The sequence below is a fragment of the Callorhinchus milii genome, unplaced genomic scaffold, assembly GCF_018977255.1.
Source record: "Callorhinchus milii isolate IMCB2004 unplaced genomic scaffold, IMCB_Cmil_1.0 Scaffold3, whole genome shotgun sequence".
Taxonomy (NCBI): domain Eukaryota; kingdom Metazoa; phylum Chordata; class Chondrichthyes; order Chimaeriformes; family Callorhinchidae; genus Callorhinchus; species Callorhinchus milii.
Genome location: NW_024704744.1, coordinates 22,979,994 through 22,995,039, shown reverse-complemented (window position 1 = coordinate 22,995,039; position 15,046 = coordinate 22,979,994). Strand labels below are relative to the sequence as shown.

Here is a 15,046-nt window from a genome sequence, read left to right as displayed (position 1 = left end):
CACAGACATGTTGGGATGAGGAATACAATCAGTTCCACTTTAACGACAAAAGCAGATGCACTTAACCAGGTCAAAGCCTCCCTCCATCAATTTATATTTTTCATCTCAGTTTTTTCTCCTTTCCTGAAGATCCAGGCTCGAGGTATCATATCCAGGCTTGACTATGCTAACTCCCTGCTTGTCAGTCTTCACAACTCTTCCCTCTACAAGAAACAGATTATTCAGAACTCTGTAGCTTGTGTCCTTTCCCCTACCAAGCTCCATGAACCTATCATTCCCCATCCTCTCCTGACTCCACTTGCTCCCCTTCCCCCAGAGGATAGAGTTCAAAATCCTCGCCGTTGCCTTTCAAAACCCTCCACAGCCTTACTCCCACCTACCCCTGTAACCTGCTAACTCCATACCAATCCATGCACTCTCTCCCCTCAGCAACTCTGGCCTGCTCCATGTTCCCCAATTAGTTCTGTGACCTTGCTATAGAAGATAAATTAAGAGAGTGGGAGAAGGAGTACCACGATAACCAGAGGCCGCATTACGATAGACCTTGTTGTTTTAATTGGGGGTGAGCAAGCCAATGGTGGTGGGCATTAGGTTGGGGGGTGTGGGGGTGGTTTGGTGGCACGAGGGGCTTCAGGAAGCCTCAGGGTAACATGAGCGGTAGCAGGAGACTGAGAAATACGTAGTCAAATGAGGTCAGATTGTATTAACAAACTATGATGCATTATGTCTAAACAAAAGAATGCTATCAACTGAGCCAGGGTGACAAAACTGTAAGCAAGAGTGAAACCATTTTCATTATTTTGGAGTCTTACGCTCTAGAGGAGTAAGTCTGTGTATCTGTGTACAGTACCAAAAGATCAGTCAGAAAGCCTAACCCTTTAGCATGCTAATTTGAACTAGGCGGCCAGTCCAAATTAGTTTACTTGAATATTTCTAATCTGCCTCTTTTTTAATCTAGTTTTCTAGTTTGCCTTTGATTCAAGAAACAAACTGACACAAAATTAGCACTTTGATAAAGTCTTTCAGGATTCCCAACAATACCAATGTTTATTGTGTGCTTGGCTCTTGTCACCCTCAGCTGCATCAGTAACATAACATTCCCTTTGTTTTGCAGAGGAACGAAATCCTTATAAAGAGGTTTATACAGAGAGTTGGGTGGAGCCTGAAGCTGCTGCTTATCCTTCGCCTCCCCCAACCAAAAAAGCAAGAAGAAACATAGAGAAGCTAAAAGTCAAAGAAATCATTGACGAACGAACCCGAGGTACTGACTTGGGCCACAAGCATAAAGCATGTTATAAATACACTGAGCGTGAAGTCAATATGGGAAGAAGTTATTTTGTGTATTAATCACATCCAGGCTAGACTGCACCAACTCTCTGCTCGCTGGACTACCCAACTTTTCCCTTCACAATCTGCAGACGATCCAGAACTCTGCAATTCATGTCCTCTCCTGCACTAAACTAAGCCTATTACTCCCATCCTCAATTGGCTTCATTGGTTCTTCGTCCCCCAGAGGAGTGCGTTCAAGATCCTCATCTTCACCTTGAAATCCCTCCACACTCTTGCCCACCCTACCTCTGCAACATTCTTAAACCCAACCAATCCACTCACTCCCTCTCTTCACATCCCCTGCCTTGCCTCTGCCCCACGCTTTGGAATTCCATCCCGGAGTCTCTTTACCTTGCTTCTTCCCTCACCTCCTTCAAAGTCTGTCTCAAGACCTTCCTCTTTGATTGCTTTTTGGTCATCTTTTCCCCCACACTCCTGCACCTCCAAAACCCACTCAGGTAAAAACCCTCAAATGGCCAATGCTTTGTGGCACATCTTTCCAATTTGAAAGGCGCTATATAAATACAACTTATTGTTGTTATTGTTGCATAAAATCTTGAAAACTTCTGTACTGAAAGCTAGATACCCATTGATGTTGTAAAAGCATTTTACCTGAAGAAAGGATGGGAATTAAGGAAACAAACGTTCTGACTAATGAAGATAATTGGAATTATTGAAGATAATTGTTGATCATACAGGAGTGTAAGTCATAACTCATGACAAATAACGGCTTGGGACATAAAATACAGTAGAATTCTGGTATAATATGGTAGTTAGGCTGCATAAGATCTCAACTGGCCTTACAACAAACAGGACATGATCACCGTAAACATAATGCCACCAGTCACATTACCAGTGACATCACTGCATATGTACAGCTCACGCGAAGCACGCAGGAAGTGATGGTCAACAACTTTCTATATGTTTTACTACATATAGAAAGTAAGAATAGTAAACACGTGTAGTTATGTATAACTTGCCAGTGGAGAAGCTGAAAGATACCTTGATGGTTTTAGTTGACTTATCATTCACCCTGTCAGAACAACATAGGGCAACAATAAGCAAGGCAGTCAGGATGCTGAGCTATATTCTCAAATCATTTGGGTTCAGATCCTCAGAAGTTGTGCTCAAAATGTATGATGCTTTGATCAGACTGGACCTGGAGTGTGGCTTAGAGCTCTGGTAAATAAACTGCCCAGAGGCAGTACAGAGAATGGTAAAAGGATGTTCCTCAGTGTTAGAGGAATGAGCAATGAGCATTCCTTAGACAAGTTAGAACTTTTCAGCCTTGACAAGAGGTGTCTCAGAGGAGCCCTTAAAGAAGTACCCATGATTTAAAATGAGATTGAAAAAGTAAATCCAGAACGTTTCAGAAAGAGAACAAGAGGGCAAAAGTTGCAAAGGGCAATTTTAAGACAGATATCAAGAAGTATTTGTTTAACTAAAGGCTATTTAACAACCGGAACAGGTTACTGAGAAGTCATTGAGGGCAGGATGGCATGGTGTGATAGAGTGGGTATTCTAAAATTAGATGAAATGGACCAAAGGGGCATCTTCATCAGAATGTTTCTTGTAAATGGCGTAACATTCATTGGTTTACATACTGAAATGTGACCCTATCACCTGCATCCTCGCCCGACACCACTGGCTTTCCATCACTCCGAGGATACAGTTCAAGATCCTGGTCCTCACCTTCAAAGCCCTCCATGGTCTTGCTCTCCCCCACCTCTGTGACCTCCTAACCCCCTACCATCCTGCCTGCTCCTTCCACTTAACAGGCTTCGGCCTGCTTCACGTCCTCCGCCTCGCTCGCCCCACCATTGGTGGCCGGGCCTTCTGCTACTCTGTCCCCACCCTCTGGAGCTCCATCCCGCTGTCCTGCCGCCTTACCCCCTCCCTTTCCTCCTTCAAGACCCATCTCAAAACCCTCCTCTTCGACCGTGCTTTCGATCACCCTGCTTGCCCCTCACCCTCCCTCACCCAGACTCCCAGCTCGGATCCGAAACTCTGACTGTCCAGCACCTTGGGACATCCTCCTGACATGAAAGGCGCTATACAAATTAATTTTGTTGTTGTTGTAGATGTTATATTTGACTTGACACCTTGGTCAAGCTATTCCTAAATTTTATCTTGAGTTTTATCTATAATTGTCTCCAAATGCCATTGTTCTCACAATGTTATGGTACTGAAATTATTTCCACCACTCACACCCCCTGAAGAGTTGAAAGTCTCTCTCTGCCACTGGTAATGGCTCCCAATTAGTTTGAGCTGCTCAACTCAATCCCCTTCGTGTCAGAATACAGCACCAGGAGTGTGCTGCATTATTGGAGGTGGCATCCTTCAGTTGAGATGTTAAACTGAGGCCCAGTTTACCTATTCAGTGGACATTAAAAATTCCTTGACACTATTCAAAATAGAAGGAAGTTTCTCCTGGTGTCCTAGCCAACAGTCCCCTCCAAAAAAAATTGGTTCACTTCATGGTGCTTTGTGGAACATTGCTGTATACAAATTGTCTGCTGTATTTGTTTCCAAGATACAGTCACTACACTTTACAGTAAATCCTAGCCTAGTTTGTCAGCTCAAAGTCACGATGTGGAGCTTGAACCCACAACATTCTGACTCGGAGAAGAGAGTGCAACCAACTGAACCCAGCTGACACCTTGACATTCTATGCAGAGAGGCCCAAACGTTAGGGGGGCTGTGAAATTGCAAATGTCACAATGGTATATTGATGGAAAGGGGTCTTATTAAGCTTGGGTTAAAACACATTCTTCAGGTATAGTACCTAATTTACTTTGCATTGAACCTGTGACCTGAGTGAGTTAAGTGCTGAAGTTGTGTGCTGAAGATAAAATTAAAACTGAAAGCACTGGCATACCTTACTTTAGAACGCATAAAATTGATTCTCTTTATGCCAAAGACACCAATAGAAACATAAACCATATATTTTCACAAATTTCTTGTGCTTTTCAGAGCGGCTTGTTTATGATATAAGACAAAATGGCAGAAACATTGAAGGTAGGGGTACTGTCATTTCACTAAAAATTGTACTTTACAATGAAAGTAACATAAGCTTAAAATATTAAAACATTTTCCTTAACTGTTTGCAGATTTTTGCCTCGCTTGTGGAAGTCAAAATGTCTTGCTTGAACACCCGCTCTTCATTGGAGGCATGTGCCAAAGTTGTAAGGTAAGGGAGAAAATTATTTGGTTTTGAGGGTGAAGAGAATACAGCACGGATGGCAATAACTGGGAGCAGTGTTAATATATCAGCAGTTTTATCATTTTCACTTTGGCAGCAGCATGAAATAAGCTGTTCGGCAGGTTTGCAATTTATCCTCCCTCTCACTAGGAGCTCAAGAATGAAGGAGTTAACTGCTCAAAAAGAGGGCGGGTCAATGGAATTACTGATCCTCCAATTGATTTTCCTCTTTTATAACCAGTGACACAGGTAAGATCAATAGTCCACGCTTAACACCATAACAAGCTTTCTCCTAGCTTTACCCTGGCAGTATTTCAGAAAAATGTCTGTTCACATTTTAAAGAGCCACCATAACATGGTCCATGTCTCCTTTGGTGTCCTCAAGGTTCTTTCTGTTCACTCCTAAAGATTCCATACTTGTTGTTCAATCCATTAAAACTGTGAAACGTTAGCACGTGGGCTGGACTGCTGAGAGTTTCAGGACAGAAGCTCACAGAATGACCAAAACTGGTCCATTGAAAGAGTTTCCAATTAAAGTGAAATATGTAATGAATTAGACAATTTTTGTGCATATAATTTCTCACATTTTTTTCTCTTTGATCACCATTACTTCTTTCCTCCTCCACATTTCTTCTTCCAACCCAGGACGGTCTAAATCAGTAACTTCCATCCTCATGTGGTATTGAACATAACTGTCACTATAAAGTCTTCATCCAGCAGTCTGAGGGATTGTGTGTGTGTGCAAGACTTTCCAAAAATACATTTAGATACATCTGAGATATAAACACTGGACGGACTGGTTGGGCCAAGTGGTCCATTTCTGTTTTGTACAGTCCATGTAACTTTTCTTCTTTGATCTTTTTCATACATCCAGCATGGTGGAAAGACCTAAAGCCGTCTAGATTTTCTAAATGGCGAAGCCCATTGCTACAAAGCAGGTTTCCTTAGTGTCAACTGCTTAATCCAGGTCTTCATGTAAGGGGCTCTGGCAAAGAAATCAACTCCCGTAAGGGGAAAAAATAACAATTCATTATGGCCTTAAGTAGTTTTGCCTTTTTACTGCAAAATTATCTCACAGCTTGGCTTGGATCTATCACACGTGAGTTGCAGTTAACGTTTCTGCCCCATACTTAGGATCTTTGATCCATTAAAAGCAATTGTTTGAACCCACGTCAACCCGAAACTTTGCTTTTGCAGAGAGAAACCAATAGCCATATTTACATCTTCTCAATATGGACCCTAAGAATTATATCCCCATTAAGGATAGCATCCACCAGGAAACCTATACATCAATATAAATGAATAGTTGGGACAGATTCCAACTGTTTCTTTCAATCAATATCTTTAAGGTGTTCTTTGAACTACATGTAACCATTTTAGCAATGCTGGAACTTCTCTTCCCAAACACATCCTATGGTTAACACGATGTTCCAGCTGGTGAATGGAGCTCAACGTTTCTTAAGTGAGTGCACCAACACCATGCTGAAAACAACAACAATCCAAGGCTGTCCCTCTCAATGCCAACTAATAAATTGTTGTTGAAGATGATAACTTTGTCTCAATCCTCTCACTAAAAATATTGAGTTTGGTGAGCCCCTCCTTCCTCCTCTTAGCCCCTTACATAACCCATAGAGCAATAAATTGTAAATTCCAGATGAGAATCAGGATTTTACTGTGTTCTCTGTTTCAAACTTATTTACAAGGACAGCATGTAGCAATATATTAAGAACCATATGGAAAGTAATCAACGTTGATAGGATTCCTGTTTTATAAACCTAAATCTTATTCCACAAAAGTCCTGTTGGACCGGTCGGTAGCCTGTTCTTCTCCAATTAGACCATGGGCTTAAGTGTATCCAATATACCCATCACGCTAAGCTAAAGAACCATCTCAGAGTCATTGAAATCAAAATTCTTCTGTGATTCAAGGTCTCACTGGGATTATCATTTTGAGGGTAAACAAACAAATGGCCCAACAGTGTGCATACATGGAAAATAAACGTATTCGCAGGAGGGCTCATGAAGCTGATCTTCAAGATCAGGACAGACTGGAGTACATCTATGCTGGTTTTGAGCACTCTGCTCTGGTAGACGGATACCACTCTGCTACCCTGCTCTTTTAAAGTCCAGCATGCTGAGGGAGAACTGATGTATCTCTTCCCCATGAGTCTGATTTTAAACCTTTGAGGTTAAGTTTCACTCGAGGATTTGATCTGGCTGGGCTATTCACATTGGTGAGTTCAGTTGTACAACATTGATTATCATTGATTACGAATCCTTCATAGGGAAGAAAATTGGCCTGGACTAATCGTACTGTTCCATCAACAGAGCACTAAGGATGACTCAAGGGAAGTCCATATACTTCAGTTACACTGACTTCCTAGTTCATAAGTATGCCTGGAGGACACAAGTCCTGAAGAATGAAGGGCAAAACATATCGGGTAAACAAATTATACTTGTTGAAGAGAGCTCACTGTTCACTTAGGAAAGACAGATACATAAATATAAATTTTATTCAGAATCAATACATATATACAGAGATAGCTTCCCATGGAAATACACAAAGAAATCTCTGGAGAAGGTCATGTACAGGAGTATATATATATAGATTGTGTATAATATTCGTTATATATAATATATATATAAAGGGAGAGAGAGGGAAATTTATTGGGAACCCTTGTGGGTAAAAGCAGTTAACTCACTGAGGTCATTGACATATAATTCTGAAGATAGCCTAACCTACTGGACATACTTATGTTATATAATTACATGTGGAATACGTAGTCGATAATATGTTAATGTAAAGCTTGTAAGAATATGTTTGGTTTTAGCTGGTAACTAGAATGAGCTATCTTAATAAAATTGAAACATACAAAATGAGTGTGCTGTGAATTTTTTTAAAATACAAATACATCTGGAGATTGAAAGTATCTCAAAGAGGATGGGCATTATTATTTTAGCTGTGCTTGATATATTTCATTGGTTGATCTACTATTCACCTCTTTTTAGATAAGGTTTGAACATGTGACCCTGTGAGCTGATCAGAGTCAATGGAAAAGTGACTAAAACTGCAAAAGCTAGTAGCAAATAATGGAACTGGTGTTACAACACCTGTTAAAGGCAAAACATACACTTAATTTCTCTGCTTCATAAAATTATTGGCACAGCCAGTATGTTTATGATATGGGAAACCCAATACAAGAGCTCCGAGCCAAGATTGGTATCCTTACTGGCCAGTGGAAATATATGCTCCTTGTACTGAATTCACTTTGTTAAGCAGCTTCACATTATCTGAAACCCTTAAGAGGACGATCAATATTCATCCCAAATGATTTTATCTTCTTCACCTTTGCTAAAGGGCACCCTTTGTTTTGTCCACATGTTTACCATGTTTTCTTTGAATATGTATCATCTTGTATTTATCCACATTAAAATCCATCTGAAACAACAGGTCTCATCTGCTTAAATGATCCAGATCTTCTTGAATGCAATTTATTCTTCTCATTATACAGGGTGACCAAAAAGTCATGATAACCACCCTATTATCTTAAAACAAACAAAAATATCATAATTTATTTAAGACTTATTAGACATTGTAATGGTATAATGACTTGTTGGTCACCCTGAACTAGTTTGTTATCATCAGCAAATAATACAATATTGCACAAAGTGTTCTTCTCCAAGTTATTTGTAAACAGCAGTAAGGAATTCCAAGTCACTGGAATGCACCCCGAAGAACCCACTTGATAACAATTGTTTTGAGACTTGAAAGAATGAGATTCAAACCCCATCACAGGATAGAAGGGTTGAGGTGGGGAGAGGGATTATCCAGTTCTGCAGATTATTTATAAATGTATGGGTTTTGCTGAATGAGAAGATTTTATTCTCATCTGTTCCATTAAATTAGGAAAATTGGAAGTGGGAATTTCAATCAAATTAAAATCTAAATGAGAAGTGGTGAAGAATACAATATTCATGTTTGCCAAAATCTAAATTTACTCATTTGAGAATTGTCCCCCTCCCCAGATGATACAATCTGGTAGTTTGAAGGCATTGATGAATATACCCTATTCGATGCACCTGTCAATGATGTATTGATGCATCAAAAGCATGGTCTTGAAGTAATAATAATAATCCTTGCATTTGATATAGCGGCTCATCACGTTTTCACAGAATATACTGTAAAGTGGATTTGACTGTATTTTGTGGGCAAATGTATCCGTTCCAGGTATTTCCAGTAGAATTACTTCTGTTTGCAGTTATTATGTCATTGGTGGACTTACCTGGGGATCTTGAGTGATGCACTCATCATCTTGGCCACCTCTCCCTCTTTACCCCCCAATCCCCCCAGCCCCTCCCCTGGGCTCAGATGCCCATCCTCTGAGTGACGCACTTCAAGACGTTCTTCGGTGCTATATGAATGTAAATTATATTGAATACTGGGCAATTCAGTGGATCTAGTTGTGGGACTCAAGAGGGAACTTTGAGGATATCAATTGGAAGATACAAGAATCATCCGTCTAACTCTTCAGTACATGAGGACCTTTGTTAAGCAGTTGGAATTGAGTAATCATGGGAAACAGATGTCTGTCAAATAGCTGATGAAGAAACTCTGAGACTTGGGATGATGACCGAAGGCATTACTTAGCCTCCAAAGTTCCTGAACACATGATTATTTCCTGTAAACAAAACACAAAATACTGCAGATGTTGGAAAGGGTGGTGGACCCGAAACGTTGACTCACTGTCCTTTCTCCATAGATGTTCCCTGACCTGTTGAATGTTCCCAGTGACTTCTGTTTTTGTTTCTGTATTTCCTGGCCTTGCTGCCTACCTTAATTCGTTTGCAGATAGGTAAGCAAGTTCTGCTGAAGCTCCATACCTCCAAACTGGTGAAACCACCATTTAATGAGTAGAGGTCCGCATCCAGGCTGTGGTCAGGTGGATGGTGGCAATCCTCTTGCACCATTTATGCTTAGTTGTGCTGTTCACCAAGCTACTTGCCAGTAGTTCTTGGTACCTGAAATACTCCTGACAAGGGCTCAAACCCATACATGGCAGATATCTAATAATCAAATAGTGACTACTTCAGTGAGGAAGGGCAAAGTAAGCAGGGTCTGTTTGAGGCTGAGTTGCCTCCATGGTGGCATACATGACAATGCAACATCAGAATTGATCAAGTTTTCAAACTCTTGTCCATCACAGTAGAACCAGAGGACACGGCCTGCGATTGAAGGGGGTAAACTGAAAACAAATCTGCGGAAACATTATTTGTTTGCTGTGCGCAATTGGCTGCCTGTTGCCCACAAAATATACAGTCAATTCACTTTACAGTATATTCTGTGAAACGCTTTGAGACGTCTCAAAGACGCAATGAGGCACTATATCAAATGCAAGGATTATTATTATTTCAGTGAGTGAGTTGTAAATGTATGGAACAGGTTCCCTAGGGAGACGGTGGAGGCAGAAAGTGTTGATTCTTTCAAAAGCAAATGAGATAGATTTTTTTAGGAAATAATATCATGGGATACAGTATATAGTTTGTGACTGCTAAGATGGTGAAGGCAAACTGGATGGACCTTGGTATTCTTTTGATCAGCAATTCTTATTTTCTTATGAGTCAATCTTATGAGTCAGTCTCAATAGTCCGATACCTGAGCTAGGCAGGAAGACAGTACCCAGAGCACTGCTTATGAAGGACCAACCAGCTTTGCTTGTTGCTGAGACTTAGAAAAGTAGACCAGTCACTGGCATCTAGGATTCTTCCCATTGAGCTCATCATAATCAAGACGAGCCCTAATTGGTAGGTGGTCATAGCTGGACAGGAATGGGAAGCTTAACATACTCTCCAACAGTAGGGTGTCTGAATTTAATTGGTTGAACTCGAGCAGTACCCCAGTGTTCACTCAGTTAACTAGAAGAAACCCACAAAAGGATACAAAGTTCTTAAATGACCTTGGCAGAAGGTGGGAAGAGACAAATTTCATGTACAAAATCATGAAGTACTTCCAAAGAGGTTGACAACTTTAGTTGATGTTTTCAGTTGAGTTGGTCAAGTTGAGCAGCTGACAAATATGGACTTTGCATGAGTTCTAACTGTGCTATTTTTGGTATTGACGAATATGACATTTCTACCATCTGAGCCTCTATCATCCATGAAGGGGGTTATATAAATACATATTGTTATCATTGCTATTGTTCAATTGGGGAGGCAAATGAAATTATTATATTTTCCACTTAATGAGGTGTCATGCATACAGCCCTCAATCTAATGTACTAGTCGAAATAAAATAATCAGTGACATCTTCCAGAGTACAACTGGTAATCACACATTCCAGCCAAGTGATAAAGTAGACAATCCTGAAGACTACTATCTTTCTGAACGGCAATGTGTATGAAAGTAAATATGCAATATTATTTTCTAAAAAAAAGAAAAGAGAAAAAGAAATATAATTATATGTATGCAAATATTGTGGTAATATTGCAAAGCTTAGTGCAAGACAATCAAAATACATTTGGTAATGTCAGGTTGGTTACAGTTTGAAACTTCCTTCTTCCATCCAACTCAGTGGGTGAAGACATAATAATGTACTGTTTGTGGTGTGCAAATGCAGTAACATATGTATATGTTCATGGAAATAATCCACTAGTAGTCACCACATATCTATATTGAAATATCTCTGTAGAACCCAATACTTGAGTAAAGTATATGCCAAACATCAAGTGATAGGGAAGGGGACGGTTTTCATGGATTCCTCATCTCTTATCAATGGAGTGTGACTATTTCAGTTCAGTAGTACTCAACTACCTTACAATAGCTACAGTGATTTAGGTTTAAATCTTCTTCATTTTTACCTAAAGGACACCCTGAGATATGTTTTACGCTGTTTCGCCAATATATAAACAAAAAGCTCACAACTTGTGTGAAAGAGAAGCTGTTAGAAAGCATACAAACCCTTTGAGGACTATTGAAACATTCCTGTCCCCAAATAAAAGTTATAATTTGTTAACATTTTGGTTTATTTGGTTAAGAACATGAATTAAGACCTGTTGCATGCTCTCCAATTTGACTTCTACTATTTAATATTAAAAATGTATGGAAAAGCCATTTTGCAGATATTATGTGATAGATGATGGGCCCTATTTTCAATAGTTTGCTTTTTGGCGCAATGGTTGATCATTTTGCAGACGCGCTGCGGAATCCTCGTGAATTTTCTTTGTGAGAATTTTTGGAAGTCGCGCAAAAGCCCGTTTTGTTATAGCCCATGACACTTTTGGCGCAATCATTTGTCCATCCTGAACCATGTTATTGCACGAAAAGAGAAAATGGTGATTCTTAATCCTAGTGAACCTGGAAAATCTTGCGGGAAACTAAAATAAAATGGAAGTCAATGGCAGCCACTCCAAGCATCAGAAAGAGTTGGGAAGATGAATCCTCTGAGTGAGAATTTGTTTCTTGTTCACTGTTCTGTTTCCCAAGAAACATACACATGCCTTGTCATTTGTAAAAATAAATTCACATTTTTTTTTATTTTAATGTATTTTTCTTGTCTCCTGCAGGGCTTGCGGCAAGTTAAAACCGGGGTAAGTTATTTTCACGCAACCTGACAATGTGCGACAATTTATGGGATTTGAAACTCGCACCCACACCGTGCGAAAAATCCTATGGGAATACCTCCAGAAACTGCGGAGGATCTTTGCAGAAGATTTTTTTGTGCAACTGCAGTGAATTATGCCCCTAGGCTAAGGCAAATACAAAAAGCAACTCCGCAAGCGCAACTTGTGCAAATAAATCTCTGCGAATGATATTTCAGAGTGGCTTTGAAAATAGGGCCCGAAGTGCATACTGTTAATCTGTTAAGGACAGTGAGTACTCAAAGGGTTAATGTGGAATGTGAGTTTCAGGAGACGGAAAAGAGGAAATACTTTAATTGAAAGTATCTCCTGTTCTCCCTTCCCCAGTGTGTGTCCCACAGTATTCGATTTAAATCAATGAGGTCCATTGCTGGGCGGACACTTTTGTAGAGCCCAGAAGGCAGTTGTTTGAGTAACGCAGATGTGAAATGTAAGGTAATGGAGGAAAGGAATAGTAGTATTGGGGTGTTTGAGTCCCTCTACCTCTTGACAGAAGAGTATGACTGCATTGCATCTGCTTTAGTCAAGTAATTGTTCCAGTCTATTGTCAACAGCTCTACAAATATTGAATATTTATCAGCAGCATTTTCTGACAATTACTGTGAGACACACACATTGGAAATGCTTCTCCCTTCAGTTTCCCACCATAGCGGTTTTTTACACCCTTTTAAGAGATATTCTATCTATTTATTTTTAGTCATCTTTCTTCCTCTCTTTAGGTCCTCACCCATCATTCTCTGACCAAGAGGTCAGGACAGGGGCCTGTTCCCAGGCTTCCATCAATGTCGCTCTTGAATCAGCAACTAGAAAATGCATGAGAACGCTACACATTTTTCTTGACCTCCAACCCTCCCTTCTTCCTGTGGCGTGGCAGAACTCTGCTCTTCAGTCTGATATTGAGAACAAATATAACCTGCTGTTATTCACAGTTTGATGACGTACGAAGAATGTATAGAGGTGTGAAAGAAGCAGTTGAAGAGTATGCACCATAGTACCTGAGCAATCAGCCATGCAGAGCCTATAAGGGCCAGCACCATTGCACCATTTCAGTTGTTCACAATGACTTTGGAGTGCAACAAAAGTTACAATGGAATGAATGGACTGTGAAACTCCTAACCTTGTTGTGGTTGTTTTCAGAACTGCTTCTTGGAGTGTGCATACCAATATGATGATGACGGTTACCAGTCCTACTGTACCATCTGCTGCGGGGGCAGGGAGGTACTGATGTGCGGAAACAATAACTGCTGCAGGTATGAGCAATTCGGGTCTTGGCAGTTGGAGAAAGAGAAGAAGAAATGCAGAATGTAAAATCAACTTATTGTGTGTTGTGACACATTTTTACTGTATCAGGCATTGGTCATGCCTTATCTTGAGTCCCATGTGCCATATCTTAGTAAGACGTAATGGAACCCAATTGGAAGTATTTCCTGATAAAACATGCAGTTATCAATTTTCTAAAATATTGAATGTGCTGAAGCATTCATTGTTTTAGAAATGTGATAATTATACTTATTTCATTAAGAAATATCATAAATTAGACTCCATTGTGGTAGAGAGTCTGTTATCCACAATAATTGGTACAGGCGATTGTGGATGTGAATACAGTGCAGTGTGTTATCATGCAAAATACCAATTGGCTCCAAGGCTAATCTAAGACTTGTTTCATAGAGAGTTGCAATGTCACAACAGTCCCATACTGTGTTAGTCCTTTCCCTTGTTCTGAATGTCTCTCGTCTCTTTCTGACTCACTAACTTTCTTTATCTTTCTATCTTGATGACCTTCTCTTTCACTTTATCTCTGCCTCTATCTTTTTCTGTCATCACACTGTGCCTATAACACATTCCTGAATAAATACACCTACTTCATGTTGCCAGAACAGTCATGCTGCATGGGGAGAAAATCATGTTTCTGGGAACCTCGTGCTCCTATGTGTAATTATTATTTGCTGGCTCACTTTTCTATATTGGAACCCAATATGGATAAGCGTACCTGTAGATAGTACCGGTGTACAGATATGCAGTGTTCTACTGTATTGGTGTTGTGAGGGAACAGCATAGAATTAGCCCAAAATTATGCTGGGTGTCAAAAATGTAAAGTTATAAAGAAAATGTAAGGAAGATAGGTTTATTCTTGTTTGGAAAAGAAGAGTTTACAGAAGGCTTTACAAATGTTTTCAAATTTTTATTGAATATTTTGGGGTTTGAAGTCAGCTCGAATATGCACGCAGTAATAGCAGGCCAACAATACTTTTAATGGATCCTGGAGGAAGCATTTGTGTGCATGACTTGGAGCACAAAGCCTTTAAGCCAAAACCAGTGTGTCAAAGCTAAAAATGATGCATGTGTACAGCTGAAAACAGTCTACTAACTTAACTGGTATCCTGTGAAACACTACTCAAATGTTGCCCATAGTAATCAATACGTGGATATTAAACTAAATGGAGAAAAAGAAGGGAAATGGAATGGAAAACTTTCCCATGGATATAGTGGCTAGACATGCAAATATGTTCTTATGTTGCCAACCAATGACTATGCTTCAGAGTAACTCACTGTTTGAGGGTCTTTGGACATTTTGATGTTATAAGATGAAATATCGGATTCAAGTGCAATGATTAATCTTAGTTTTCAGCTATAACCTGCTATAGACTGCAAAGGGTTCTGGTGACTATCTTGTAAGACTATATTGTTCTCACATTGATGTCTCTTTTAAGTTGTGACATCTTTTCCATAAAAGAACAAAAACAATGTCATGGAGATACTGTCATCATGTATGGTTCCCACCAACTGAGAAACAAACTGGGATAAAATATGTTACTGTTAACTAGTGAAGCTCAGCTCCTGGGAGATCCTCTTCCATCCTCCGCTAAAATTGTGTTACTTTA

The 15,046-nt window shown here is 39.9% G+C and overlaps 1 protein-coding gene across 4 annotated transcripts in view; it reads left to right on the top strand.

Annotated features, from left to right (window-relative positions):
• dnmt3ab (DNA (cytosine-5-)-methyltransferase 3 alpha b) overlaps nt 1–15,046 on the top strand; it is a 288,040-nt gene that overhangs the window by 223,573 nt on the left and 49,421 nt on the right. For 2 of the 4 annotated variants that reach the window (XM_042333220.1, XM_042333223.1), the window contains exons 12-16: nt 1,115–1,261; nt 4,303–4,347; nt 4,440–4,519; nt 12,090–12,113; nt 13,302–13,414. In XM_042333220.1, the coding sequence (XP_042189154.1) occupies nt 1,115–1,261; nt 4,303–4,347; nt 4,440–4,519; nt 12,090–12,113; nt 13,302–13,414 (409 nt within the window). The remainder of the gene's footprint in view (nt 1–1,114; nt 1,262–4,302; nt 4,348–4,439; nt 4,520–12,089; nt 12,114–13,301; nt 13,415–15,046) is intronic. The other 2 variants (XM_042333222.1, XM_042333221.1) reach the window with 1 other exon arrangement.